Raw genomic sequence first — 26,633 nt, 5'->3', positions numbered from 1 at the left:
CAGCATCTCCCAGTAGGGCTGGGAGAGACCCCTGAGCCGGAAACCTCAGAGAAGCCGCTGCCGGTCAGTGCCTGTAGCGCTGTGCTCAATGGGCCGAAGGGCCAGACTCAGCAGGAGGCAGCTTTGCAGGTTCCTAAGAGCCTCGGCTGCAAGTCATGCGAGCAGATATGTGTGCAAACGCTTCGGCCTTTGCCATGGTGGAGCCTGTGCTGCCGTCTGCTGCCTTCTGCTGCCTTCGTGTAGTCTGGCTTCTTTGTAATGCGGCCATAGCCCACGGCAAGGCTGCCTGCAGTCTGCAGCCACGTGGGATGATGGGAGTTGTAGTCCCACGACAGCTGGAATTGCCTGAGGCTGGCCGCCCCTGGCCCTCCGGTGGATGTCAGCCTGACCTGAAGGCCGGTCCTGCAGCCCCCTGGGCTGGGCTGGGCTGGGCTGTCCGTCCCCACAGGGTGTCAGGGTCCCTCCCAGCCGCCCCGCCCCAAGGAACTGGGCTGCCTGGAAGGGAGGGGAGCGTCCCACCACGCTTGTGCCTGGGCTCTGGGGGCGGGAGGGGAGGCGCGTGCAGAGGGCTGGCCACTTGGCTCCCTCTGGCCTGGGAAGCTGCCCTTGACCGCGTCCTCCCCCGGGTCCCCCCGTCCCCCCCGCCGCTCAGGACGGCCTTCCCTGAGTGGGGAAGGGGAAGACCCTCCCTGGGCTGGCCTGAAGCCGAGGCAGCCCCCGCTCAGCCAGGGGGCCGATCCCTGCCGGCTCTCCCAGCCCCTGCCCAGGAGGCCCCCTGGTCCGGGAGCGAGCAGGATGTGGCTGGCGCTGGCCACCCCGCCCCGGCCCGTGGCTCCTTCTGGCCACGTGAGCTCCTCTTTCTCCTCCTCCTCCTCCTCCTCCTCGGCCAGCCAGGACCTGTTCTTCAGGTCTGGGTGCTGGGTGGGTGTGTCCTCGAAGGTGCCGTGTGGAGCCTTCTGGAATGGGACCCCAGGAGGTGTGCCTGGTTGGGGGGAGCCGAGCAGCCTCTCCAAGGAGGGGTCGTCTGGGGACACGCTGCCCAGGGCTGGGGCGGTCTCTGCCCCCTTGGCCCCAGCGTGCTGGGGGGGGGAGCCTGCCGCGCGGGAGCAAGTGCTGCTTGTGGGCTGCACTCTGGAAGCCCCCGCCCCGCCCCGCCCCGCCCCGCCCCACCCCACTGATCTGTGGGTCCCATGGCAGCAGCGGCCTCCAACACTGGCTGGCAAGGCCAGATTCCCGCCATGGGTGTTGTGGGGGATCCAGCTGTGCTGGAGGGGCCGTCACCGCTCCGTGGGAGGGAGTCCCTGCTGGGCTTGCAGAAGGCCCCGGGTTCGAGTCCAGGTGGGGCTGGGAAAGACCCCTGTCTGGAATTCTGAAGAGCTGCTGCCGGCCAGTGTAGCCAGCACCAAGCTGGAGAGACCCGTGGCCTCACTGCACACACAGCCGCTTTATATGGGGGGGGGGCTTGGCTTGGCTTGGCTTGCAGAAGGCCCCAGGTGCGATTCCTGGCAGCATCTCCAGGTGGGCTGGGGAAGACCCTTCTCTCTCTAGGGCCCCACCCCGGAGAGCCGCTGCCATACTGAGCTGGATGTTGTGACAGAGAGACGGCAGTTTTGCACCTGGATCTGGCAGCTGGCAGGAGTGCTGGCTGTGGGGGGTGGGTGGGAGGCCGAGGGGGGGCACCCCCTCAGCCTGGATCCTGGGGTGACCCATGGGCAGGGCGGGGTCCTGCCAGAAGCCAGGAGGCCCCATTTCACCCCAATGCTCCATAGTCCGGCCAATAGCATCCTACTGGCCAATCATCAGCTTGGAAGTTATTGCTCTCTTTGTTGTCAATAGTGCATTAATTTGTGGGCACATAATTTGTGTGTGAGAGAGAGTGTCGTTGGAATTTATTGCTCTTTGTCTTTACTGACAAGTTATTTTTACATTTTCTATCCCGCTCTTCCTCCAAGGAGCCCAGAATGGTGTACTACATACTTGGGTTTCTTTCTCACAACAGCCCTGTGAAGTAGGTTAGGCTGAGAGAGAAGTGACTGGCCCAGAGTCACCCAGCTAGTCTCCTGGCTGAAGGGGGATTTGAACTCAGGTCTCCCCGGTCCTAGTCCAGCACTCTAACCACTACACCACGCTGGATCACTCGCGTTAGATAATGGGTACTATATGCTTTAAAGAATCATTTTTGTTAACTTGGAGAGAATCTGTTTTACTGCCTTCTGATATTTCCAGATTTCTCTTTGAATAAATGACATTGTTCATCTGTTATACAATGTTCTGGTTTGAAGTGTTTCGCCCAGTGAGGGCCTGCCCTCTTGGCCTGCATTTCAAGGGGATTCCAGGAGGTGGGAGGGCCTGCCCCACTCCCCTGCTCAGCCGTGCCCCTCTGTCTATTTCTACGGGGCTGGTCTGTGGCAGTGGCCGGCCGGCTGGACATGGGCCAGGCAGACCTGAGTTCAAGTCTCTGCAGTGCATTGGCTTTCAGCCTGGCCTACTCTGCAGAGTCGTCGTGAGGATGGAAAGGGGTGGCTTGGATGCCACCCTGCGCTGCTCCCCAGAGGAGGGGGGGCAGGGAAGAAGGGCAAGGGGACTAGCCCGGCTTGGAGAGCCACTGGGCTGAAATGGGCCCCTGGCCTGCCTGGAGATGCTTCCTGCAGGGAAGCCGCCTTCGAGGGAGTCAGACCTTTGGCCCATCTGACGTCTGCACTGGCTGGCAGCAGCTCTCCAAGGTTTCAGGCAGGGAAGACCTTCTCCCAGCCCGACCCGGAGAGGCGGGCAGGGAGTGAGCCTGGGGACCTCCGCTGCTCTTCCCCTGAGGGGGATCTCTGACAGGCCTCACCCGCCCCAGTGCAACCCAGGGCGGACCCTGCTTAGCAAAGGGGGCCATGCAGGCTGGCTGCCACAAGGCCAGCGCCCCGCCCCGCCCCGGTAAACTGCAGGGCGGCACCCCAGCCTGTGTCGCTTGCCTGACGGGGAGCGCAGGACGGAGGGGAGAGGGAGAGCCCACACGTGTGTTTGTTGTTCCCGTTGTCAAGGCCGCCGGGCCAGCCTGGAGACCTGGCAGGTAGGTTTGGGATTCCAGCCTGTCTGTGGGTTTCTGGAGGGCTCTTCTGTCAGGAGGGAGGCTCCGAAGAAGACGACTCCCGCCCCGGCTGCAGGCTCACAGAGGGAGCTGCCACTTCCTGAGTCAGACCCTGGGTCCCTCCAGCTCAGGATTGCCTGCTCTGACTGGCAGCGGCTTCTCCAAGGTTGCAGGCAGGAATCTCTCTCGGCCCTATCTTGGAGATGCTGCTGCCAGGGAGGGGACTGGGGGCCTTCCTTCCAGAGGGGCTCCGTCCCCTAAGAAGGGGAATCTCTTGCCGGGCTCACACTTCTAGTCTCCCCTTCATATGCAAGCAGGGCAGATCCTGCTTAGCTAAGGGGACCAGTCATGCTGGCTGCCACCAGCCAAGAGCCCCCGTCCACCCCTGAGTCGCCCCCAGTGCCGGCTCCAGGCTCCGAGGGGCCCCCTCAAGGGCAAGAAGCCCTCAAAGGGCCCAGTGGCCCCCGGGCTGCTCCCTTGCTGGCGCAAAGCTCAGGCACTGGCCAGCCAGGCGGCCCCGAAGCTTGGGGGCCCAAAGCCTGCTCTTGTGGGGAGAGGCCGGAGGGGGGGGCGCAGAAGAGGCTGGTGCCTGGAAGGCACCACCACCAGGGAGGGAGGGCAGCAGCTCTTGGTAGTGGCCTCCTGGATTGGCTGAAGGGCAACATTCCGGGGCCCGGCATTGGCCAAGGTGGGAGGCCAATGGGGCACAGGCCTGGGCAGCTGCTGGGCAAGGATTGGGCCGAGGGGTCTGAGGGAGCAGTATAAAAGGGCCCTGCCAGGCACCTCAGCAGGGAGACCGCCTGGAGAAGGGAGCAGCAGCAGCCGCCACCGCCGAGAGGAAGCCGCTTGAAGGTGCCAAGGAAGGCTGGAAGGGCCCCTGGATGAGGCCAGCTGGTGGCTCTACTTGGAGGCCTGCAGGAGAGAGGCTGGAGGGGAGGCCAGGCTGGAGGCCAAAGAGCGGAAATCACTGGAGGTGGCCTGAGGAGGGAGCTGGCCTTTGGCCTCCCTCAAAACAGCTGCCCAAGAGCTGAAGTCCCTGGTGGGGAAGGAGCTGGAATCGCTGGAGGCCAAAGAGCTGAAATCACTACTGGAGGGAAAGGGCTGAAATCACTGGGGCCTCCAACCCCCATCCTGGGGGGCAGCTGGGCCTGAGGAGGGAGCCGGTCTTCGGCCTTCCCCAGGAGCCTCCCTCCCACCTCAGCTCTTTGGCAGCTGCTTTGAGCGGGGCAGAAGTCCCTGGTGGGGAAAGGGCTGAAATCAGTGGGGCCTCCTCCACCCCAAGCCTCCCTCCCGCTTCTGCCTCCAAAGAGCTGAAGTCACTACTGGAGGAAAAGGCCACCATCACCACCACTGAGAGGAAGCCGCTTGAAGGTGCCAAGGAAGGCTGGAAGGGCCCCTGGATGAGGCCAGGAAGCTGCTTGAAGGTGCCAAGGAAGGCTGGAAGGGCCCCTGGATGAGGCCAGCTGGTGGCTCTTGGAGGCCTGCAGGAGGGGAGGCTGGAGGGGAGGCCAGGCTGGAGGCCAAAGAGCGGAAATCACTGGAGGTGGCCTGAGGAGGGAGCTGGCCTTTGGCCTCCCTCAAAACAGCTGCCCAAGAGCTGAAGTCCCTGGTGGGGAAGGAGCTGGAATCGCTGGAGGCCAAAGAGCTGAAATCACTACTGGAGGGAAAGGGCTGAAATCACTGGGGCCTCCAACCCCCATCCTGGGGGGCAGCTGGGCCTGAGGAGGGAGCCGGTCTTCGGCCTTCCCCAGGAGCCTCCCTCCCACCTCAGCTCTTTGGCAGCTGCTTTGAGCGGGGCAGAAGTCCCTGGTGGGGAAAGGGCTGAAATCAGTGGGGCCTCCTCCACCCCAAGCCTCCCTCCCTCTTCTGCCTCCAAAGAGCTGAAGTCACTACTGGAGGAAAAGGCCACCATCACCACCACTGAGAGGAAGCCGCTTGAAGGTGCCAAGGAAGGCTGGAAGGGCCCCTGGATGAGGCCAGGAAGCTGCTTGAAGGTGCCAAGGAAGGCTGGAAGGGCCCCTGGATGAGGCCAGCTGGTGGCTCTTGGAGGCCTGCAGGAGGGGAGGCCAGGCTGGAGGCCAAAGAGCGGAAATCACTACTGGGGGGAAAGGGCTGAAATCACTGGGGCCTCCCCCCCCATCCTGGGGGGCAGCTGGGCCTGAGGAGGGAGCCGGTCTTCGGCCTTCCCCAGGAGCCTCCCTCCCGCTTCTGCCTCCCTCCAAGCAGCTGCCCAAGAGCTGAAGCCCCCTTGGGGAAAAGAGCTGGAATCACTGGGGCGCACCCCCTCCTGGGGGGCAGCTTGGCCTTCTGCGCGGCTCAGAGCAGCTGCCAATTTGCTACCCAAGTCCCTGGTAGGGAAAGGTCCACAGGAAGGACAGTCTAGCAAGGCCCGGGCCAGGCTTCTGCGGAGGGAAGGTGGTGGCCTCCCTCGCAGGGAGGAAGGAGAAGACCCAGAAGGAGACTTGGGAGCCCCAAGGCCGGGCTGGGGAGGCCAGCCAGAGCGCGAGGCTCCTCGTCGGGGGCAGCAGCCTGAGCCTCCCCAAGAGACGCTCCCCTCTGGGCTGAATCACTGCGGCCTTCTGGGGCCGGGTCCTGCCTGGCGGAGGGCAGCACAGGACCAGGAGGAGAACTGCTGCACCGGCGAGCCACGCCCCCAAGAGGCCTGCCGGCTGAGCCCGGCCAAGGCACCCAGCACCAGCCCAGCCTGCTGCAGTCCCAGCAGGCAGCATCCAGCTGCAGCTCCCAGACGCCAGTGCCCGGCTCCTGGGGAATGGACCTTCAGGGCCACCGTCTGAGCTGAAGCCCCTCGGCCCCTCTGCCCGCCCTTCCTGGGACCCTTGAATAGGAAACGTGAACATCACTTGTGCTGATTTAGATGGGGCAGGCTCAGGAAGGCAGCTTCCTCTCTTCTGGGCCCAGGGAAAGGGGTCTGTCTTGCCCTGCCCTGCCCTGCCCGGGCCTTCCCCACAGCCTTGTTGCTGCTGTCGTAGGACATGTACATCTGCTTGAAGGTCTCCGACTCGAGCACCCTGTGCAGGTTTACTCAGAGGCAAGTCCCACTATGTTCACGGAGGCGGGCGGGGATGGGGGTCGTTGCACCCAGTGGCGCCCCAGATGTTGTAGCCTGGCCTCCTCGGGAAGGTGCTCCAGGCCCCTGATCGCCCGGGCTGCCCTCCTCTGCACCTTCTCCAGTTCCACAATGTCCCTTTTAAGATGTGGTGGCCAGAATTGGACGCAGGACTCCCAAGTGTGGCTGCCCCATCGTTCTGTATCCGGGCCTGATAATACTAGCATTCTTATTTCCAAGCCCCTTCCTCGTGATCCCTGGCATGGAATTGGCTGTTTTCACAGCTGCCGGGCACGGAGCCGACACGGGGCTGCTGTGACACCCTCCCCCACTCCTCTTCCAGCAGCAGCAGCAGCAGCAGTGCGGGTGTGGCTGTGGGTGGTCCTCAGCTGCCCTGGCCCTGGGGGCTGCTGCTGCTGCTGTGTGGGCCCAGCTCCTTTCCCCACAGAGTTGCTCCATCCTTCCTGGAGTGGGCGCACCGGTGGGGGTGTGGATGCTCTCCGGCAGTAGCCTGCTTGCAGTGAGCCTGCCTCAGAGCAGGCTGCAGCCCGGACCAGAGCAGGGGGCAGGCAGGGGCAGGGGCCCCTGGGAAAGGGGTGCTTCTTCCCAGCGGGGCGTGGGGCTCCCTGCCGCCGCCGCCCTCCCCACCCTGCTTGCCGGGCGTGGAATGTGGTCCTGCTGGTTCCGCCAGGCGTGTCTGGGCTGCAGCCACGGAGCGCAGGCTGGGAGCCGTTTGGGAACTGAGGGATGCCACTGCGAGGTGCAGAGGTGGCGGCGGCAGCAGCGGCAGCTGCTCCTCCTCCTCTCAGCCCAGGAGGACAGGCCCAGGCCAGCAGCCGCCACCTCGCCAGGTTGCCTCTGGAGCCACACACCAATGCACGCGCTCACACACGCAGGTCCTCTGCTCCAGGCTACCCCAGGCCGCCTCCTCAGGCAGCCTGCGTCTGGGACGTGGCTGCCTGCCTGGGCTCCTCCCGCTTGCGTGTGTGTCCTGGGGAGCGAGAGGGGCTGTGGCAGCTGGGCTCAGGCCAGGAAGCAGAGAAAGGGGCCCGCTCAGCAGACTCGGGGACGCTGCCTGCTTGGGGTGGCGGGGATTGCCCTGGGGGCCTCTGGCTGGCAAGCGGGGGGAGGAGGAGGAGGAGGAGGAAGAGTGGCCCGCTGCTGGTGCCCGGCTTCTGCCCCAGAGGGTGGCTCTCTGCCCCGCTCCTTGCCTCGCCCTGCAGCCCTGAGCTGCTCGCAGAGGGAGAGCTGGGGCGGCCCTGCCCCCAGGGAAAGGTGCTCTCTGGGGGGGGCGTGCAGGGGGACCCTGGGAGTCTCCCCCTTGGGGTGGCCTTGCCCCCCAGAGGCAGCAGACCTTCTCTCCAGGCAACCGCTGCGCGCTCGCTCTCGGGAGAGCTCCAGCTGGGGATGCCTCGACCTGTAGTGACCCGATATGACGGGCCCGAGGGAGGAAGTGGTGCCTTGCACGGGGGGGGGGGAGGTTCCTTTCTCCCTGGCCTGGAGGCTGCCTCGGAGGAGGCCTTTCCCTCGCCATGAAGTGCCTCCCAGCCACTCCCCATGGATGCAGGATGAGGGGCCAGTGGGGGGGCCTGGGGACAGCCTGCTTCCTTGCAAGTGAAGCCCTGAAGGAGGGGGGCTTGCTTGGGGGGGGTGCTCCCTGCGGAGCAGGCACTGGTCCGACAGAGCCCGGGCCGTGGTGCAGCTCTGCAGAGGTCCGGCCGAAGCACGCTCCTGCAGAGCTTGTCTGCAGATGCTGGATGTGGCCCTCCAGCTGCAGTTCAATGCCCAGTGCCCTTAACTGACGGCATACGATCCAGAAAAGTACACCCCGAAGGAGCCGCTTTGCGTGCATTCTGCAGCACCAGTTGTGCACCGCTGGTGGGAACAGGATCCTGGGCCTTGCGCACGCCCCTTTCAACCCCCAACCCTGCAAGGATGCTTGAGGGGAAAATCAAATGACATCCAGGCTTCAACCCACATCCAAACAAGACAGCAACAGCTTGCCTGACATACAGGCACCTGTCCTCCTTCTGCACCAAGAGAAGCGGCCTGTCGCCACACAAATGGACGGCGCAAGCCAGACCCTTGCGTGAAACGGGCTTGCTCTGGGCCTTTTCTTCTGACAGCCCCGGGAAGGAGCCAAGAGCTCTGATCCTCTGTGCGCCTGTGGCCAGCCTCATCTCTGCCCTCAGGAGGGCTGGTGGGGGGAGTCTCGGGGGCTGCTCGCTCGGCCCCAAAGCTGCCCCTCTGGAGCGGCCCTGGAGGGCCCGGCTTCTGCGCAGGGGAGCCCCCTGGCCCTTTGCTGTGCCCCCTTTGGGGCGAGGCCCTTCCGGGAGGAGACCAATGCCGCAGCATGAGCCAGCCTGCCGGGCAAGGGGGGGGGGGCGCGTGGAGGCACAATGCCCCAGCCTGGGCCCCGCAAGCAGCAGCCGGTGAGGGCAGAAGAACAAGTTGGATCGCAACAGCTTGCGGCCCGAGGCAGAGAGCAGCAGCCCCTCCTCTCACCGGCTTCCGGGTCTTGCCCCCCGCCCCGCCCCACCCCACTGGGAGTGTCCCAAACAGAGAAGGTGTGAGAACTCGTGGCCCAAGCCAAGGGTCGGTGAGCCAGCACGCTGGGAGTGGGTCCTGCTTCCAGGTCCAAAGCAGGGGACCCCCTCTGAAGGGCCCCAGCGTGCTCTCGTGGGCTAGGAGCAGGGAGACCTGAGTTCCGATCCCCGTCCAGCCATGGAGCTCACCGGCTGGCTCTGGGCCAGTCAGTTCTATCTCTCAGCCTAACCTCCCTCACAGGGTTGTTGTGCGGAGGATAAACATCGCTTTGCACACCTCTTGGGTCTGCCTTTTCTGCTTCCGTCCTGTTGATATGGCAACGACATCTTTGACTACAAAATAAATCATTACTGTGAATCAATATGTACCACTTTTCAACAAAGTTCTCCTTGCGCCTTACCAGAAAAATAAAGATGGTTCCCCGTCCCCAAAGGGCTCACAATCTCTGTTCCCTCTAAGGCCTGCGCACTCTCACAAGTCCCCTAGTGTCCGCTCCGTCCATCTTCAGTCCCACGCAGGGGGGATCGGGAAGGCCCCCCGCTGCATGCCTGGATCCTGCCACCCAGAACGAAACTCCTTCCGCACACAGAGCCGAAACAAGCTAGAGGGTCCCCTGCTCCCCACCGGGAAAGAAGCTCAAGGCAGACCCCGCCAACAGCGGCTGGAGGGATGCGGGGCTGGGGCTGGAGAGGGCCAGATCCTCCCCACAGCCGAGCAGAAAGAGCTGGCCGAGGTGCCTCTTTGCTCAGCTAGCCGAGCTGGCCCCAATCCGCCTGACACCCCTCCTCTCCCTCCCTCTCTCTCTCTCGCCCCTTCCAGCCTCCCCTTTCGCTGTGAAGGCCAAGCAGCTGCGTCTGCGCCGCGATGACTTTGAGATCTTGAAGGTGATTGGGCGAGGGGCCTTTGGCGAGGTGAGTGCCGCGGGCCAGCGGGTGCAGCGGCCGGAGGGGCAGGCCAAGGGGACCCCGGTTCAAGGCCCCTCTCCGCCATGAAACCTCCCGGGTGGCCTTGGGCTTGTTACTACCTCTCAGTCTTAACCTACCTCGCCAGGTTGTTGTGAGGAAAGGGGGCGGAGGGGGGGGAGTGTCTGCCACCTTGGACTCCCAGGAGGAAGGACGCGGCATCCGTGCCTGAGCAAAGTGGGGACAGCTGCCCCTCCCGGGTCCTCCGTGGGGGTCCTCTACGCCCTGTGGCAGGGGGCAGGGGTGGCTGGCGGGGGTGCCTTTGGGGCATGCAGCCCCCACCCCAGAGGAGAAGGTTCCGTGGCCCCCTGGCAGGATGGCCACACAGGTCGCCCCCCTCTCTTCCCACCAGGTGGCAGTAGTGAGGATGAAGCAGACGGAGAAAGTGTTTGCCATGAAGATCCTGCACAAGTGGGAGATGCTGAAGAGGGCCGAGGTAGGGCCGGGCGGGGGGGGGGATGGACGACACCCTCTCCAGCCCCCCACCCCACCCCACCCCACTCGGGCCCTGGTGCTTAGCCAGCACCCCCATATGTGTGGCTCTAGACTGGAGGGGGGGCTGGGGGAGGGGGGTCCTGTGCGTGGCCCCTGCAGGGGCGCGGGGTCAGGGCCGGGAGGGGGCAGCAGGCAGGGGCCGGGGGTGCCTCCTCCAGAGCCTTTGCTTCTGTCTCTCCGCCGGCCCCCCTGCAGACGGCCTGCTTCCGGGAGGAGCGCGACGTGCTGGTTCACGGGGACAGGCGCTGGATCACGGCCCTGCACTACGCCTTCCAGGATGATCACTACCTGGTGAGCAGGGGAGCCCCCCGCGTGCCCCCCCCCCCGCACCGTGCACCAAAAGGGGGCACGGGTCTGGCCCCCCTTGGCCCGTGGGTGCAGCCGCCGACAGCCCCACGGGCAGAATGGGGCGGGGGGAGAGAGGAGTCTCTGGCTTCGGCTGCTTGGGGGAGCAACTTGCCTGGGGAGCCAGAGGTGGCCAGTTCGAATCCCCGCTGCTCTCTTTCCCAAACGGTGGGAAATGCCTGTATCGGGCAGCAGCGGCGGCGGCGGCGATCGAGGAAGATGCTGAAAGGCCTCGTCATCTCACGCTGCGCGCGAGGAGGGCCACGGCCAACCCCTCCTGGCTTCCACTCTGCCTTCCTTTAGAAGCCACAGCCGGGCTTTGAGTGGGGTCTGAGCTTGACGCCAACGTAGGATCTCCTCCTGACAGGGGCGTTCTTGCCGGGGCCTGAGCCTGCCGCCCCGGCTGCCCCAGGCAAGCAGCAGGCCTCAGAGACCCCCTAGGCGCCCCCCCTGCTGCCCCCCGCCCCCCTCCCCTGCCTGCCACTCACAGAGCTCCCCCCCCCCGCTTCCTCTGGCAGTACCTGGTGATGGATTATTACGCAGGAGGGGACTTGCTGACCCTCCTCAGCAAGTTCGAGGACCGCCTCCCCGAGGACATGGCCTGCTTCTACCTGGCCGAGATGGTCCTGGCCATCCACTCCCTGCACCAGCTGCGCTACGTCCACAGGTACCTCCCCCCTCCAGGCCTGCTGCCTCTCCTGGGCCCCCCAGCATCCCCCCTGAGCCCCCCCCCACAATCACAGGCCTCAGGCAGCCCCTCACTGACCAGTGCTTCTCCCCCCCCCCAGGGACATCAAGCCGGACAACATCCTCATCGACACCAGCGGACACATCCGCCTGGCAGACTTTGGCTCCTGCCTGCGCCTGCGCCCGGATGGCACCGTGAGTGTGGGCTTCGGTGGGGCAGGGCCCTGCCTGCTGCCCCCAGGATCCGGGGGCGCGGAGGGGCCTCTGGCTGGTGGCCGGAGGGGGGGGAGGCCGGCGGGGGGCAGCCCCCAGCCCCAGCGGCGTCCGACTCCCGCTGCCTCCTCCGCCCCTCTCCCAGGTAGAGTCCTCAGTGGCTGTGGGGACCCCGGATTACATCTCCCCGGAGATCCTGCAGGCCATGGAGGACCGGAAAGGGAAGTACGGCCCCGAGTGCGACTGGTGGTCGCTGGGGGTCTGCATGTACGAGCTGCTCTTTGGGGAGACCCCTTTCTACGCGGAGTCCCTGGTGGAGACCTACGGCAAGATCATGAACCACGAGGTGCGCCTGGCACCCTTTCGGGGGCAGCAGGGGGGGGCCGCAGAGGCAGCTGCCAGCGAGGGGGTCTCTGGAGGAGGAGCAGGAAGAAGAGGCGGCCAGCTTGCCCTCCTGGGCTCCCCTGGAGAGGCCGGCTGGGAAGTCGCTCCCAGGCTGGCGACTTCCCCTCACGGCCTAGGCTGCTTGGGGGCTGGAGGGGGCGAGGCTGGACTCTGGGGGGCCCTGCTGAGGAGGGAGACCCCCCCCGGCTCACCCGCCCCCTCCCCCCCCCCGGCAGGACCACCTGCAGTTCCCGCCAGAGGTGACGGACGTCTCGGAGGCCGCCAAGGACCTCATCCGGGGCCTGCTGTGCCGCCAGGAGCGGCGCCTGGGCCAGAAGGGCCTCGGGGACTTCCAGCAGCACCCCTTCTTCCGGGGCATCGACTGGGACAGCCTCCGCCAGGCCGTGCCGCCCTACGCCCCCGAGGTGGCCAGCCCGGCCGACACCTCCAACTTCGACGTGGACGACGACAGGCTGAAGGAGCCGGTGAGTGGGGGGCCAGGGGCTTCCTCCCCCCCCCCGGGCACAGCGCTTTCCTGCCCCCCTGCCCCCCCCCGGGCTGGCTCTCGGCCCAGCCCGGCCCTCACGTTCAGCCCCTGGCGGTGGGCGAGGCTCTTGCCATCCTGCCACTGCCATCCCCCCGGCGGGAGGGGCCCCCTTGGCCAGGCCCCCCACAGACCCAGAGGCAGGGACCCTGGGGGGGGCCGCGGGCGCCAGGCCGGGGACCCCTCCCCTCCCCTCCCCTCGGCCCAGCCGCCCTGCCACGGAGCGCTTTCCTCCTCCTGCAGGAGACTCTGCCGCCAGTTTCGCACGCGGCTTTCTCCGGCCACCACCTCCCCTTCGTGGGCTTCACCTTCACGTCTGGGAGGTGAGTGCAGCCCCCCCCCCCCCGCGCCCTTCCCCCTTGGAGACCGGGCCCTGCCTCTCTTGCGGGGGGCCCGAGGACGAAAGGGCCGGGGCCCTGCCTCAGCCAGGCCTCCGCGGGGCAAGCGCCTGGCCTCCTGCCCTGGCCCGGCATGGAAGCCCAGCTCCGGGGAAGAGGCCAGAGAGCCCCGGGCGGTGCCGACCTGGCCTCGGAGCAGACCCCCAGCCGCCCCCCCCCCGTGGGGTGTGCGGCAGAGGCGAAGCCCCCCAGGGCCCTGACCCCTCTGCCCCCCACTGTCCCCACAGCCCCCGCGGGGCGACTCTGGAGAAGAGGACCCAGCCGCTGGAGCCCTCCCGCAAGCAGCAGGGTGAGTGCCCGGAAGGGGGGGGTGCGGGAGGCCAGAGCCCCCACCCCAGGGCTGGTCTGGGGCAGCCCTCCCCGGGCTCCGCCTCTGGGCTCTGACCCCCACGTGGCCTCCCCACTCGCCCTGCACAGAGGCTCTGCCGGAACCGTCTTCCCAGGCCTCGGCCAAGGACTCCGCGGAGGTCCGGAGACTCCGGGGCGAGGTGGAGAGCCTGCAGAAGCAGCTGGCAGGTATGCTCCGTGGGGCAGAGAGCTGCACTGGGCGGACCAAGCCAGCGCCCCCCCCCCTTGTGCAACGGCTGCAGAGCTCTGATGGACCCCGTCCCCCACTGGGAGTCCCGCTCTCGGGTGCAACGTGCACTTCCCTGCGCATGGGCAGCTGCAGCCGAGCCCGGATCCCGGAGAGGGGCGCCTCTCCTTGCGGGGATGGAGTTACAGGGACGTGGCCAGGAGTCCGGCTCCAAAAAGCGAGCCGGTTGAGGCTGCGGGAAGAGCGTGCAGGCTTTGGAGCTTCACAGAGGTCTTGTTCGGGGGAACAGAGTTCTGTGGGGCAGGGAAGTCGGTGTTGCCTCAACTGAGCTGAGCTGCTCCCAGGGAAGTGGCTTCTCTCAGGGGCTTCACAGTCCACGCCTGGAGCCCGCAGTGGGAGGGCGGGAGTGGGGGGTCCTCGGGGGCCCTCAAGTCCTCCTCCCCGCCCTCTTGGCAGAGAACCAGCTGGAGAGGGAGCGGGCGCAGAGGCAGCAGCTGGCCCAGGTGGCGTCAGGGCAAGTGAAGAGCTTGGAGGAGCGGCTGGAGTGGCTGGAGCGCGAGAAGAGCCAGGCGGTTCAGGTCCGGAGCCCCCCCCTTCCCCCCCCACACCATGCCCACCCCCCACCTGCCGGCCCTCCCTTTCACGGGGTTTGGAGAAGCCCTTCCAGGTCTGATTCTCCACCAGAAGCTCGAGCGGCCATCTTGCTCCCCAGCCATGAGGACTAGCACCTTTTCCCCTTTCCCCAAACACAGCTGCTGAGATTCTGCAGCTTGCCAAGGAGCTGCTGGGATGGCGCCCCTCCCCTCCTTCCCCCCCTAATGCCCCTCATGCTGCTGCTGCTGCTGCTGATGGCGGCTCTCTCTTGGGGGGGGGCAGGATCTGAGCGAGGCCCAGGAGCGGCTGCAGGCGCAGGCGTGGCAGCTGCAGGAGGAGCAGCGGCAGCGGCAGGAGGCGGCGGAGGAGCTGCGGGGCGCGGAGGCCAAGTGCGGGGAGCTGCGAGCCCAGCTGCTGCGGCACGCCAGGCAGCTGCGGGAGCGCCAGGAGGAGACGGACGCCGCCGCCCGGCGGGTGGAGGGCCTGCGCAAGGAGCTGGCCCGCACCCAGGGCGGCCGCAAGGAGGTAGCTGCCGCATCTCGCGCCCCGTGGCCCCCCTCCAAGGGAGCAGCTGGAGGGCTGGGGAGGGCCCCGGAGGGCTGCTGCCAGTCCGTGCCCAGCGAGGCTGAGCTGGGGAGCCCGCCCAGGGCCTGACGCAGCGAGGCAGCTCCCCAGGGGCCCCCAGCTCCCCTCTCCCGGGGCTCTGGGGCCGGTGTGCTCTCTGCAGCCGCCGGGGCGAGGTCTTTCCAGGGGTCCCTGCCCTCTGGGCTCAGGCGGGAGGCCAGAGAGGCGCCCTTGGGGCTGGGGGTGCTCCCCAGGCAGATGGGCAGAGGGGGGCTTCCAACCCCCCCTTTCCCAAAGCATCCCCAGCCCCCCCCCCGGCAATGGCGGAAAGGCTTTGGCCGCTGCAGGACTGGGTGGTTCTGCCCCCCCCGGCCACTTGACCCATGGCTGTCCTCCTTCGGAGGGCCCTGACCGTGCCGTGGGCTTCGGAGGGCTGCTGCCTGCCCTGGGCACGATGGCCTGGGGGGGGCAGGCGGGCGTTGCCTTCTTCCTCCGGGCATCAGTGGGGCTCAGGCAGGGAGGGGCTGGGGGGCTGAGAGAGCTGCCCCCCCTTCCTTCCTCCCCCCCCCTTAGCTGGAGCTGCGCATGGAGGGCCTGGTGAGCGAAGTGTCCAAGCAGCGGAAGGCCAAGGAGCGGGCAGAGCAGCAGCTGCGCAGGCTGAAGCAGGAGCTGGAGGAGCCCCGCAGGGTCAGTGCCTGCCCCCCACCCCACCCCACCCCACCCCACGCCGGGCGCCTCCTGGCCTGACTGTGCTGCCCCTTCCTTGCAGGAGAAGCTGGGCCCGGCCCCCTCCCACGCCTCGGGCCCCAGGCGGGCAGCAGCAGCCGCCCAGCAGCAGCAGCAGCAGCAGCAGGGGGAGGCGGTGGCATCTCTCCGGGCGGAGGTGGCTCAGCTCCGGGAGCAGCTGGCGAAGGAGGCCCAGCGGTGAGCAGAGCGCGCAGGAGGGGCTTCCCCGGCACCAGGCCTCTCGGGAGCCCCAGGCGGCGAGGCGGGGCGAGGCGGGAGGGGGGGCAGCAGGGGGCAGAAGCCCCCAAGAGGCCCCCAAGAGGCCCAGCAGCCGAGGGAGGCTCTCTCTGCCCCCCTGGACGTGCGCAGGGTGGATTGGGGCCTCGGATCTGGCTGGTGGGGCTGAGCGGGGCCTGCCCCTCTTTCCGGGGGGGGGCGCAGGCGTGTCGGGGAGGGCAATGCAGAGGCCGGAAGGGCGAGGGGCGGAGGGGCTGGGCTCTGGGGCTGAAGTCTCATGGCTCTTCCTCCCTCCCTCCCTCTCTCTCTCTCTCTCTCTCTCTCTCTCTGCCCTCCTGCCCAGATGGGAGACCCGGGACCCCGAAGGCCAGAGCAGCGAGGTGAGCTGTCAGCCCCTGACCCTACCCGGCCCCCCCCCAATGAACGCCTTGTCTTATTGCGGCCAGGGACCGACCCCCACCAGTCTTTCTCTCCCGCTTTCCAACCCAAGTTTCCAAAGCGCTTGACACAGAGAGAGAGCCAAGGAGCCGGACCCCCCCCCCGTCCCCAAAGCGCTCACCATCTAAAAAGGAAGGTCAGGGAGACCCCGGCGGCAGCAGCCACGGGAGGGGTGCTGTGCTGGGGCTGGAGAGGGCCGGCTGCTCTCCCCCTGCCCAATACAAGAGAATCCCCACGTGGCCAAGGGGCCTCTGGGACCAGCGGCCACAAGAGCAGATAAGGAGCAGAACTCGGGCCAAGTCAGAGCAAGCTGGCAGTCCATCAGTGGCTCCGTTGACCTGCTGCGGCAGGGAGTCTTGCTACGCCAGCCGTGGGGTGGAGGTGGGTGGGGGGCACAGTCGGGGCTGCTGCTGCCCCCCCCTCAGGTGGTGCCCCTCTGCCCCCCCTTCCTCCGCTTGACTGTGCTTGGGCTGTTGGGGGGGGATCCCAGGAGCCTCCCCAGCTCCCCGCCTGGGCCGGCCTCGTGTCCTTCCGCCCAGGCCAGGGTCCCGGAGGGCTTTGCTCTGGGGCCGGGCGGAGTCCCAACCCTGACCCCTCCGGCCTGCCCTCCGCCAGGTGGAGCCCCTCGGGGTGGACGGCCTGCGCCCGGAGCCAGAGACCCCCCCAGCAGCCCCCCTCGGCCCCTGGGAGACGCAGATCGCCGACCTCCTGCGGTGGTGAGCCCTCTTCTGCCCAGCGGGGGGGGGGGGGGCTGTGTGGAGCCGGCACAGAGGCAGGGATGGGGCCCGGGGACTGGGGGGGCTGCCCTATACGGAGTGGGGCCCTGGGCCCATCGCGCCCAGCCGGCCTGATGGGCCACGTCCGCTGGCTGCTCCTGAGCAGACACCCCCGACTCTCCTCCATGGGTTGGTTTTTGGTGGGTAGCTGAGCATCTGAGCGTAAGCAGAGTGCCTTCCCCTCTCTGCTGGGTGAGCGAAGCCGGCTTCTCCGCTGGAGCCCTGGCCTTGGCCCTGTGGGCCGGGGGGGCAGGGGCCGCTGCTCCCCCCCCGCACTGAGCCGGGCTGGCCCTCTTTCAGGGTGGGAGACGAGAAAGAGTCCCGGGGCTACCTGCAGGCCATGGCCACGCGGATGGCGGAGGAGGTGGAGGCTCTGAAGCAGACGGGGGCGCAGAGTCCTGGGCCCAAGACGCCGGTAAGGGGGCCCTCCCCCTCCATGGGGCTGAGGCGGCAGAAATGGGGCCGGGGGGGGCCTTTCGCTGCCCCTGGCGCAGAAGGAGTCCAGCTGGCTGCCCTTGCCCCCTGGCTCCGCTGCAGGACAGCCTCTGGAAGGCGCGGCGGCTGCAGAAGGTGGAGGCCTCGGCCAGGCTGGAGCTGCAGTCCGCCCTGGAGGCCGAGATCCGGGCCAAGCAGGGCGTCCAAGAGGAGCTGGACAAGCTGAAGGTGGCGCACTTGGCGGCTGAGCGGTGAGCGGGGGGGGGCTCTTGGCCCGGGGGGGGGCGGGCTCCTTGCCGTGCCTGCCGCTGCCTCGAGGGGGCCTCCCTCCGGGCTTTCTTCCCCAATGGAGGCCCGGCTGTGCTTGGCCCCTTGCTGCTTTGCACTCTGCTGATGCTTTGGAGCTAGCGCACAGCAGCGTGGGATGGAAGTGGCGTCATGTCAGCCAGGAGCACAGAGCAGATGCGAAATCTCGGGGTTTGCGGCAAGCAGCTCCACCCCCTGGCTTGCCACCGGCGGGCTCCCGGCTGGATTTCCCGGCTGCACCCCAGAAAGTCACCTTCCTTCTCCCTCCCTCCCAAAGGCAGCTGCAGGAGGCGGAGAAGCAGAGCCGGAATCTGCGCCTGGAGCTGGAGGAGGCGAAGGGGGAGCTGAAGGCCCAGTCGCTGGACGGTGAGGGCGGGGCTGTGTGGGGCAGAGGAGGCCCCCCATGGCAGGAGGCCCTAGCCCCATAGCAGTGGGCCCCAGAGTGGGTTCTTTGCACACTTGCAGGTGGGTCTGCCCTGGAGGCCTGGCCCACCTGCAAGGAGTCACGGCTGCTTCTGGGCATGGGCAGAGTGCCCTTCTGTTCTCGCAGTGAGGCCCCAGGGGCTGTTCTGAGGCAGGCGGGGCGGGGGAGAAATGCACGGACCAGGAGCAACCGCCCTTCCCTTCCACTCGGCTTCTTTTCCGCTGGCCGAGCAGTTCCGGCCCAGCTGCCCGGGAAAGGTGGGTGTGGAAGGTCTTGCTTGGGGCTGCAGGCGCCTCGGGGCAGGGGCCTGGCGCTCGCCCCTGGCGCTGCCTCCACCCAGCCTGGCCCTCTCTCCGCTCCTCTGACAGGCGCCAAGCCCCCAGGCCCGCTGATCCCCTTCCTCCACTTCCGAGGCACCAGCGTGGTGAGTCTGACGGGCCCCGTCCGAGTCCCAAGCCGGCCGAAAGGCTCCCCACGGCGGCGGCAGCATCTCAGAGCCCAGACAGGGTTTCCGCCTTGACTCCTGACTCTGGACCTCCTAGATTCGCGCTCTGGGGGAGGCTGCCCTCACGGCCCTGAACGGGAAGGCTCCAAGGGCCCCTCCTGGGCCTGCCCCCCACCGAGAACCCAAGACCCTTAAGGAGTCCTCTCTCTGGGAATCCATCCCTGGGAATGTTTGGGGCGGGGGGGAGGGGGTCAAGCTGGGCTGTGACCCACGGATTCCCGTGCAGAGAGCCTGCTGTCAGCGTGTGGGGAGGGGAGGGGAGGGGAGGGGAGGGGGCGCGAGAGGGTCCCGCCTGGTCACGGCCGGCCTGTGTGTCTCCCTGCTTGCCAGGAGGACGCCATTGCTTTGGGGGGGCCCTCGGAGCCCCCAGAGACCCCCCGGCCCCCGGAGGAGGAGAGCCAGCTGCCCCCAGGAGGGAGGAGGAGGAGCCTGCGCTCTGGGGTGAGTCCTGCCCACGGCAGGCAGGGAGGCGGCAGGGCCCCTCTTCCCTCTCCAGACGGGAAGGGCCACGCAGGGCTTTCCGGGCTCCGCTTCCCCCGGCCCGGCCTGGCCTTTATCCCTGGGGAGGCTCCAGGCTTGGAGGCCGAGGGCAACCCCCCCCCCAGAGTCCCGAAGGCCGCGGGAAGCACGGAAGCCTCGGGGAGCAGCGGGGGGCCCCCCAGAGCCCGGCTCCAGCCCCCCCCTTCCTCCGCAGGGGCCACCACCGGTGTCTCCCGCCACGGCCACCAGGAGTGGGAGCAGCAGCGGCAGCAGCAGTGGCGGCAGCAGCGGCAGCTCCGGGTCCCTGAAGGTAACAGGGGGACTCTGGCAGGGGGGGCTGCTGCTGCTGCTCCAGAGCGGCCTCCTCCAGTCTCGTCCTGTGTCCCCCCCCCCGTCCCCCCCCCGGCCTTGTTTTCCAGCCCCGAGCGCACAGCTTCCGGACGCACAGCTTCTCCACGCCCACCCAGTGCATGCGCTGCACCTCCCTGCTGGTGGGGCTGGTCCGGCAGGGCCTGGCTTGCGAGGGTGAGTGGAGCCGTGGGCGCAAGGGGGCCGTGTGTGGGTCCCAGCGCGGCGGGGGGGGGGCATTGGCCCTGGGAGGGGGGTGGCTGGAGGAGGGGGCGTGTCTGCCCTTCGCGAATGCCCACGGAGCGCCAGAGGGCTTCCTCCGTTGGCCCCCGGAACAGCAGGCCACAGGGCCGGGAGGAGAGGGCGCCGCTGCCCGCCCTGCCCCAAGGGGCTGCTCCTCCTCCTCCTCCTCCTCCTGTGTCGGACGCTGACCTGCCTCCTCCTCCTCCGGCTGCTGCTGCTGCTGCTGCCTTCCAGCCTGCCCCTACGTCTGCCACGTGCCCTGTGCTGCTGGGGGCGCCTCCACCTGCCCGCTGCCCCCCGAGCAGCTCCAGAAGACCCTGGGGGTCCACCCGGCCAGCGGGACGGGGACGGCCTACGAGGGATTCCTGTCGGTACGTCGCTCTGCAGCCCCCGAGTGCCTGGCGGTGGGTCTTGGAAGCAGGGCTGCTGGCTAGGAGCCGAGGTGGGCCGGCGGGAATGCCGTGGCCTCCGGAGGCAGGAGGGCGGCACGAGCTCTGGGGCACCGAGATGCCGAGCCAGGCCCCTGCCCCATCTCCTGGGAGCTGGGACACCCTCCGGCCTGCTGCTTTCCCTCCTCGCTGGGCCTGCCAGGGGGAGAAACTAGGACTGAGCAGATGGGTTAGGAACAGAGGAAGAAGCTGCTGCCAGAGACCGAGTCCGGCCCTGGGTCCATCCAGCTCAGGACTGTCTACCCAGACTGGCAGCGGCGGCTTCTCCCAGGCTGCAGGCAGGAGTCTCTCCCTCGGCCCTGCCTTGGAGATGCTGCTGCCAGGGAGGGCACCGGGAACCTCCTCCTGCTCTTCCCAGAGCGGCCCCCCATGATCCCCCTGTGGGGAAGATAATCTTGCAGTGCTGCTCCCACTTCGAGTCTCCCCTTCCGATGCAACCCGGGCAGACCCTGCTGAGCAAAGGGGGCCAGTCCTGCCGGCTGCCACCAGGACAGCTCCCCCCCCAAAGAACCCAGGACCCCCCAGCTCCACCCCTCCCCATTTCCTCCATCTTCCCCCCCCCACTGTGAGGGGCCTCTGGGGAGAGGAGTGAACTGGGGCCCCCCTCCCCCAGCGATGCCCCTGCTCCGGCCTCCCCTCTGGGGCCCGCCCTACAGTGGATGTGGGCAGACAGGGCGGGGGGGGGGGGGGGCGTTGTGGGTTTCCTGCCCCTGCTGCCGGCTGTGCTGACCCCTCTTCCCCCCAAGGTGCCCAAGCCGGCCGGGGTGAAGAAGGGCTGGCAGAGAGCCTTTGCTGTCGTCAGCGACTTCAAGATCTTCCTCTTTGACCTGCCGGAGGGGAGGGGCTCCCCGTGCGATGTGGCCGCCGCCCACGTCACGGACATGAGGTGTGCTGGCCGGCCCCCTCCCTCCCTCCCTCCCTCCCTCTGGGGGCAGATATGGGGCTGGCAAGAGGGAGGGGGGCCCTTGGCTCAGGGGACCCTCTTTGCAGAGGCAGCCCTGCCCCGGCCCGGATGCTGGGGGGCTTCTCCCCCCTCCCTCTCCGTGATGCTCCTGCTTTTCTCCAGGGACGAGCACTTCTCGGCGGCTCCGGTGCTGGCCTCGGACGTCATCCATGCCAACAGCAAAGACGTGCCCTGCATCTTCCGGGTAGGCGGGGCGTCCCCTAGGAGCCCCCCTGAGAGACCTGGCCCGTGGGCCCGTCAGCCACGCAAGGGGTCTGCCCCACAAGCGGCACAGGGCGGCAGCTGCCTTCTGCAGAGTCAGGCTCTCGCTCCCTCTAACTCACTGCGGTCCACCCTGGCTGGCAGCAGCACTGCTGCTGCTGAGCTCCGGGAGCCCCCCCCCCCCCCGTCCTGGCTGGGGCCCCCGAAGCCGCTCTCGTGGGCCCGCTCCTGCCCTCAGAGGGTGGCCTGCCTCCGGGTGCCCTTGGGCGGCTCTCCCCCTGACGGGCCCCTGCCTGCCTGCCTACCTGCCTCCTCAGGTGACGGCCTCCCAGCTGAGCTGCCCCCTCACCTCCAGCTCGACGCTCTTCCTGGCCGGCAGCGAGGCGGAGATGCGGAAGTGGGTGCAGGTGCTGACGGAGCTGCACCGCCTCCTGCGGGAGAACCAGCCCCGCCACCGCGCGGTCTACGTCCTGAAGGAGGCCTATGACAACGGCCTGCCCTTCATCCCCCACGCGCTTTCTGCCGCCATCATAGGTGCGCGGGGAGGGGGAGGGGGAGGGGAGGCCCCCCCCCAAGCAGGGCTGGCATCGTTGGGCATCCACCGGGGCTCTGCCGGCTCTCCTAAAGCCCCCCCCCCACACTTCTGCCCCAGAGGCAACCCTTGGCTCTGCCCCTCTGCATGCTGCCTCTGGGCGAGGGAGGGCTGTTGACCCCCCCCCAGCCCCCGAGTCTGTGTCCCATGGTGGCCCCCTCCCCTTTTGCAGACCGGCAGCGGATTGCGCTGGGTACGGAGGACGGCCTGTTCTTGGTCCATCTCCAGACCAACGGTAGGCAGGGCCTTCTCGGGGGTGGCCCTGCGGGCTGCTGAGTTGGGCCTTGGGGTGGAGCGGGATCGGGCTCTTCCTCAAGGAGCTCGGGGGGGGAGGGGAAGGGTCCATGCCCCCCCACCCCAGTCCCCATTCTCCGCCACGACCCTGCCAGGTAGGCCTGACCTCTGCTCCTCTCCCCGCTTGCCCAGAGGTGCTGCAGGTGGGCGACTGCCGCCGGGTGCAGCTGCTGCTGGTCTCCCCGCAGGCCCGGCTGCTCTCGGTGCTGTGTGGCAAGCGCCAGGGCCTGCGCCTCTTCTCCTGGGCCGAGCTGGAGACCCCGGAGGCGCCGGGCACCAAAGTGGCGGAGGCCAGGAGCTGCCAGGCGGTGGCGGTGGGGCTGCTCTGCCGCGGCACCACCCCGGTGCTCTGCGTGGCCTGCCGGCGCCAGGTGCTCTGCTTCCAGCTGACGGCCGCCCGGCCCCCGCAGCGCCGCATCAAGGAGATCCCGGCCCAGGGCTACGTCCAGTGCCTGGACCTGCTGGGGGACCGCCTGTGCGTGGGCTGCCCGGGCGGCTTCTCCCTCCACCCGCTGCTCAACGAGGGGCCCCCCGTGGCCCTGCCCCACCCCGAGGAGCCCCTGGCGGCCGCCGTGGCCCAGATGGGAGCCCTGAAGGCCGTGGAGGTCAGCCTCCGCGAAGTCATCCTCTGCTTCAGCGGCCTGGGCCTCTACGTGGACGGGCAGGGCCGCCCCAGCCGCCCGCAGGAGCTCATGTGGCCGGCGCCCCCCCTCAGCTGCGGTGAGTGGCTCTCCGCGGGGGGCCGCCCCCCCTTCCCCGCCTGAACTCTGGGGTGGGGGGTCCCAGGGCTGGGCAGGACAAGCCCCAGGACTGGCCGCTCCGGGCCTAGGGAGGTGGCAGGCTGGCCTCTCTGCCCCCCAGGGGACCGTGCATCCCCCCCCGCCCGCCCCCCGCAGGCTGACCCCCTGCATCGCTCCCCGCCCTCAGGCTACAGCGCTCCCTACCTGTCAGTCTTCAGCGAGAACGCGGTGGACGTGTTTGACGCCCGGAAGGCGGAGTGGATCCAGACCGTCTCTCTGAGGAAGGTGAAGAACTCGAACCCGAACCCAAACCCTCCTCCGGGCTCCCTGGGCTGCCCTGCGTGGCGGGGGGCGGTGTGGGGGGAGCCGTCCCGGGGGAGGGTCGGGGTTGACTCCGAAGGACGCCTTCTCCCCGGCCAGGTGCGGGTGCTGAACCCGGAGGGCTCCCTCTGCACCTTTGGCAGCGAGAAGGTCCGCTTGACGTACCTCCGGAACAAGGCAGCAGGTCAGCGGCCGGGGGGGGCGGGGTGGGGGGCGGTTGGCGTGTGGGGAGTCGGCCTTGCTGGCCCAGCCCGAGAAGGCGGCTGGATCTGGGGCGGTGCACGCCCTCTCAGAACGGGCAGGAGCTGAGCCCTTGCCACGGAAGCCCAGGGGTCATTTCCCCCCTTTCTCAGTCTCTTTGGGTTTGTTTCTGCTGGTGCTCTGGGGTCGCAGCGGCACTCATGAAGTTGAGAAGTCCGCTTTTAAAGAGGGAGAAGGATGGGAGTGGGAGGGGGTGACCCGGGACCCCCCCCACCCGAACCCCGAAAGGCAGAGCCGTGATGCAGGCGGGCCCCCGACTGAGAAGGTGGGCAAATGCTCTGGCCTTGCGCTGTTGCTGTGTGTTTGCCGCTGCCGGCCTGAGGCGGTGATCTCTGGGACCTCCTTGCCGGCTCTTTCTTGGCGTGCGGTGCGTGGCGGAAGCGTCCGCAGGGTGGCCCTCTTTCCCCCACACGCCACGGCCCGGGCAGAAGGGGAAAAGCTAGCTCAGGCTGGGGGGGGGGGTGTGGAGGGCAGCCCAAATCCAGCTCCCCCCGCCGGGAAGGGGCTCCAGGCCAGCGGCTGACGGGGCGGCCTCCCTCCTCCCCAGGCCAGGACGAGCTTGACATCCCCCCCACCACAGACAACAGCCGGCGGCACCTTGTGAGGACCAGGCACAAGCGCCGCTTCTTGTTCTGCGTCTCCGAGGAGGAGCGGCAGCAGCAGCGGAGGTCAGGCGGAGCCCGGGGGGGGGGGGACGGGAGACAGGACCTGCTGCAGCCCAGGGTCCCCCGGCCTCGGTGGCCCCGACCCCCCCCCCCCGGGCGCGCCTTGACCTCTTGCTCTCCCCCCCCGCCTCGCAGGGAGATGCAGCGCGACCCCTCCCTGCGCTCCAAGCTCATCTCCGGCCCCAGCCACTTCAGCCACCTGGTGCACGTCGGGCCCGGCGAGAGACGCCCTCGGCTGCAGGACCTGGCGGTGGTGAGCTGGGCGCGGGACCCTCCCCGGGGGCTGCTGGAAGGACAGGCCAGCCGCGGCCCCTCGCACGGGGCTTCCCAGATGTGGTGGACTACGGCTCTCCTCCTCCACGGGCAAAGGCTGTTGGCGCCGGGGATGCTGGGAGTTGTAGTCCACACCGCTCTGGCAATCCCTGTTCCGAGGGAAGCTAGCAAGGAGTCCGGCCCGTGTGGTGGGGCCACCCTGTCTTCTGCGTGCAGCGCTGCCCCCCCCCGCCCCGCCCAACGCGCCTCTCTGGTGTGGCCTCTGCTTGCAGGCCCAGGAAGAGAAGCCGCGGGAAGGCCAGGCTCGCCTGCGCTGCAGCAGCCTCTCCGAGACCAGGCGGCCCGTCTCCTCTGGCGGCGGCGGCGGCGGCGGCGGCAGGACGCCCCCAGACGTCTCCTGTAAGGAGTTCCGCAGGGGGTGCTGAGGGGGGCGGGGAAGGAGGGGGGCGGGCTGAGCCGCGACCCCAGCTGACGGCCGGCTTCTTGCCCCTGCAGCCAAGCGCCAGCCGGGGAGCCCCGCCTCGCAAGACTCCCTCGCCGGGCCGCCAGGTCTCCCTTCCGGCAGGGCTGCACTGCGAGAGGTAAGAGGCTGCTTGTCAGCGGTGGGTGGGCAGCCTGGAGGCTGCAGAGACTGGCCCCCCGCTCTGCCACCCACCCCCCTGGCTCCTCTGGGGCCACCCCTTGGGGGTTGGGACTGACCCCCCCCCGCTCCAAGCCCTTCCCAGCAGCCACTGAAGAGGGTCTCCTCCTCCTCCTCCTCCTCCTCCTCCTCCTCAGGTCCCAGATGAAGGGCAGAGCCTCCCTCCACGCCTGGGAAGCACCAGCTCCTCCTGACCGGGGGGGTCGGAAGCCCCCCTGCAGCCTGGCTTGTGGGGACAGCAGGGCACTCCCCGCCTCTTCAGGGACGCTCGGAGGAACCTGTGAGGTGGTGGCGGCGGCAGCAGCTGCCCATTCAAGAGCAGGAGCCAGACCTGACCCCAAAACTGGGGGGGGCCAAGGGGGGGCGGCAGCTGCCCCTGCCCCCCCCCCACCCCCGAGCCTTCAGCAATCTCTCTCTCCATGAAAGAGGACGCTGGACTCAGCTGCTTCAGTTGTGGGGCTAGTGGCTGCCTCTGCTGCACTGCGCCCCACACATCTCAGGGAAAGCGGGAGCCCCGCCTGCACGGCTTTGGGGCTGGCAGCCGCCCCACCCCACCCCCCGTCCTTCCCGTGTTTGCTGCTGCAGCAACAGAATCAGGCCCTGCTGGGGCAGAAACACTTCCCACGGCCCCAAAGGATCCCCAGCCAGCCTCACCCCAGCACTGCTCTCAGCAGAGGGTCTGACCCCTCCGGCAGGGGCTGCCGTGCCCCCAAGGATCTGCCTCAGGAAACGTCAGCCTCAAGGTGCATCTGGAAAGGCAAGCTATGCGCGCGCGTGTGTGTGTGTGTGTGTGTGCGCATGCACATGGACGGACACTCACACTCCATTAAAAGTTCTCATGGGCTTGCACAGCTGGAGGTCTTTTCTTTGGGGAGAAAGGAATGGAGGAGGAGGAGGAGGAGAAGTCCCAATTGTTTTGTGTTTGGTGGTCTCCTCAAAGTATTGCTGGTAGGAAGAAAGAAGGGAGGCTGCAGCCCTCCCCAGTCCTCGAGGGGGGAAACCCGGCGTTCATCCCCCCACCCACCCACCCCCAGCCAGGTTGCTGGCATCAAGGCCCCACTGCCTGAAGGGCTGCAGCCGGGGCTGGCCAGGCTCCCAGTCAAGGTCCAGGTCCAAGTTCTTACTCATGAAGTTCACAGACTGTGTCCTAAGAGAAGTGTCTGTATCCTCAGGCTAGACTACGGCAGCCACTACGAGGTATCCCTCAGGGGATGGAGCCACTCTGGGAAGAGCATCTAGGCTCCAGGTTCCCTCCCTGGCAGCAGCATCTCCCAGATAGGGCTGAGAGAGACTCCTGCCTGCAACCCTGGAGAAGCCGCTGCCAGTCTGGGTAGACAATCCTGAGCAAGATGGACCAAGGCTCTGACTCAGTAGATGGCAGCTTCCTATGTATATTTCTATGCCGCTCTTCCACACATTTCCCAAAGCGGTTCACAGTTGCTCCCCTGCTCTGCTGGACGAGAGGCTCCTCACTTGCCCGGGGCGCTGGGACCAAGGGCCCTCGAAATCCAGCCCCGCCCCTGCTGCCTCTGTGCCAGCCGCCTGGTCTCCTGCTTTCTGGAACCTGGTCGCTGCAGGCGAGGAGGGGCCTGTGAGGACGGGCGGGAGGGATTCCCGGCGGCCCCTTGGGAGCCACCCCTCTCCCGTCAGTGTCCAGGAGGGGCTGCCTGACCTCAGAGCTCTTGTGGGGCTCCAGGGACCCTGCCCAGAAAACAAAGAGACGACCAGGAGAGCCACTTGGCTCCAGGATGCAGGAAGTTTATTTGAAATCCCAGTAACAGAAGCCCCGCTGGAACGGACCCCCATGCATACGTAGATTGAGTTTTTACCAAATTGCAGGGTGGAATTGGTGAGTGAGTTTTGGTAGTCAATGCACGGGGGGTGTGTGTTCTTAAATAAGAGGG

At 67.9% G+C, this 26,633-nt stretch overlaps 2 protein-coding genes across 7 annotated transcripts in view; one reads left to right on the top strand and one right to left on the bottom strand.

The window, feature by feature from the left end:
* CDC42BPG (CDC42 binding protein kinase gamma) overlaps positions 1 to 25,578 on the top strand; it is a 28,271-nt gene extending 2,693 nt beyond the window's left edge. Inside the window, exons 1-36 of one of the 6 annotated variants that reach the window (XM_053277278.1) lie at positions 3,884 to 3,928; positions 9,510 to 9,601; positions 10,005 to 10,088; positions 10,343 to 10,438; positions 11,011 to 11,159; positions 11,281 to 11,374; positions 11,538 to 11,738; positions 12,013 to 12,261; positions 12,564 to 12,643; positions 12,946 to 13,007; positions 13,136 to 13,234; positions 13,710 to 13,831; positions 14,130 to 14,372; positions 14,985 to 15,098; positions 15,181 to 15,335; positions 15,718 to 15,754; positions 16,428 to 16,528; positions 16,889 to 17,003; positions 17,126 to 17,274; positions 17,607 to 17,695; positions 18,122 to 18,177; positions 18,589 to 18,699; positions 18,953 to 19,048; positions 19,158 to 19,263; positions 19,564 to 19,700; positions 20,525 to 20,664; positions 20,845 to 20,926; positions 21,261 to 21,477; positions 21,708 to 21,770; positions 21,962 to 22,549; positions 22,757 to 22,854; positions 22,990 to 23,074; positions 23,699 to 23,819; positions 23,952 to 24,069; positions 24,585 to 24,670; positions 24,867 to 25,578. In XM_053277278.1, coding sequence (XP_053133253.1) covers positions 10,020 to 10,088; positions 10,343 to 10,438; positions 11,011 to 11,159; positions 11,281 to 11,374; positions 11,538 to 11,738; positions 12,013 to 12,261; positions 12,564 to 12,643; positions 12,946 to 13,007; positions 13,136 to 13,234; positions 13,710 to 13,831; positions 14,130 to 14,372; positions 14,985 to 15,098; positions 15,181 to 15,335; positions 15,718 to 15,754; positions 16,428 to 16,528; positions 16,889 to 17,003; positions 17,126 to 17,274; positions 17,607 to 17,695; positions 18,122 to 18,177; positions 18,589 to 18,699; positions 18,953 to 19,048; positions 19,158 to 19,263; positions 19,564 to 19,700; positions 20,525 to 20,664; positions 20,845 to 20,926; positions 21,261 to 21,477; positions 21,708 to 21,770; positions 21,962 to 22,549; positions 22,757 to 22,854; positions 22,990 to 23,074; positions 23,699 to 23,819; positions 23,952 to 24,069; positions 24,585 to 24,670; positions 24,867 to 25,152 — 4,614 coding nt within the window. In that variant the 5' untranslated portion in view covers positions 3,884 to 3,928; positions 9,510 to 9,601; positions 10,005 to 10,019 and the 3' untranslated portion in view covers positions 25,153 to 25,578. Of the gene's footprint in view, positions 1 to 3,883; positions 3,929 to 4,588; positions 4,620 to 9,509; positions 9,602 to 10,004; positions 10,089 to 10,342; positions 10,439 to 11,010; positions 11,160 to 11,280; positions 11,375 to 11,537; positions 11,739 to 12,012; positions 12,262 to 12,563; positions 12,644 to 12,945; positions 13,008 to 13,135; positions 13,235 to 13,709; positions 13,832 to 14,129; positions 14,373 to 14,984; positions 15,099 to 15,180; positions 15,336 to 15,717; positions 15,755 to 16,427; positions 16,529 to 16,888; positions 17,004 to 17,125; positions 17,275 to 17,606; positions 17,696 to 18,121; positions 18,178 to 18,588; positions 18,700 to 18,952; positions 19,049 to 19,157; positions 19,264 to 19,563; positions 19,701 to 20,524; positions 20,665 to 20,844; positions 20,927 to 21,260; positions 21,478 to 21,707; positions 21,771 to 21,961; positions 22,550 to 22,756; positions 22,855 to 22,989; positions 23,080 to 23,698; positions 23,820 to 23,951; positions 24,070 to 24,361; positions 24,489 to 24,584; positions 24,671 to 24,866 lie in introns of those variants that run through there. The other 5 variants (XM_053277279.1, XM_053277276.1, XM_053277277.1 and 2 more) reach the window with 5 other exon arrangements.
* LOC128336948 (potassium channel subfamily K member 4-like) overlaps positions 1 to 26,633 on the bottom strand; it is a 77,521-nt gene that overhangs the window by 34,612 nt on the left and 16,276 nt on the right. The gene's annotated exons all lie outside the window — the stretch shown is intronic.

This window comes from Hemicordylus capensis, chromosome 14, assembly GCF_027244095.1.
Source record: "Hemicordylus capensis ecotype Gifberg chromosome 14, rHemCap1.1.pri, whole genome shotgun sequence".
Lineage (NCBI taxonomy): Eukaryota > Metazoa > Chordata > Lepidosauria > Squamata > Cordylidae > Hemicordylus > Hemicordylus capensis.
This window is presented reverse-complemented; position numbering and strand designations above follow the sequence as displayed.